Source organism: Morone saxatilis, unplaced genomic scaffold (genome assembly GCF_004916995.1).
Source record: "Morone saxatilis isolate NCDOM2014 unplaced genomic scaffold, NCSU_SB_2.0 Contig7, whole genome shotgun sequence".
Taxonomy (NCBI): domain Eukaryota; kingdom Metazoa; phylum Chordata; class Actinopteri; family Moronidae; genus Morone; species Morone saxatilis.
Window position 1 is genome coordinate 2922221 of NW_023340246.1, and position 251 is coordinate 2922471.

Sequence of the window (251 nt, forward strand, 5' to 3'; positions counted from 1 at the left end):
GGAATATCTTATCTTATCTTAAGACTGTGAGCAGATTTCTTCTTCTCACCATTTCCAGCAGGATGGCCTGAGTTTTGGCTTCTTTCTCCTTCAGCCTCTCCTCCAACTCCTCGGCTCCTTTCCCATCCGTATCATCGATCACCTCATCTGCCCCGATTCGGCCACTCTGTGCAACCGTGGCAGAAACGGCGTTATTTATAATATACCGGTATACTGTTCTTCTGTTCTACACGGCTTTATCGTCTATTTTA

General features: G+C 45.8%; 1 protein-coding gene across 1 annotated transcript in view; it reads right to left on the reverse strand.

The window, feature by feature from the left end:
- The window catches only part of ppil4 (peptidylprolyl isomerase (cyclophilin)-like 4), a gene marked incomplete at its 5' end in the record, with an annotated part of 9348 nt that overhangs the window by 8247 nt on the left and 850 nt on the right, over positions 1-251 (reverse strand). The window contains 1 exon segment of the mRNA XM_035678493.1: positions 50-166. Within this exon segment, the coding sequence (XP_035534386.1) occupies positions 50-166 (117 nt within the window).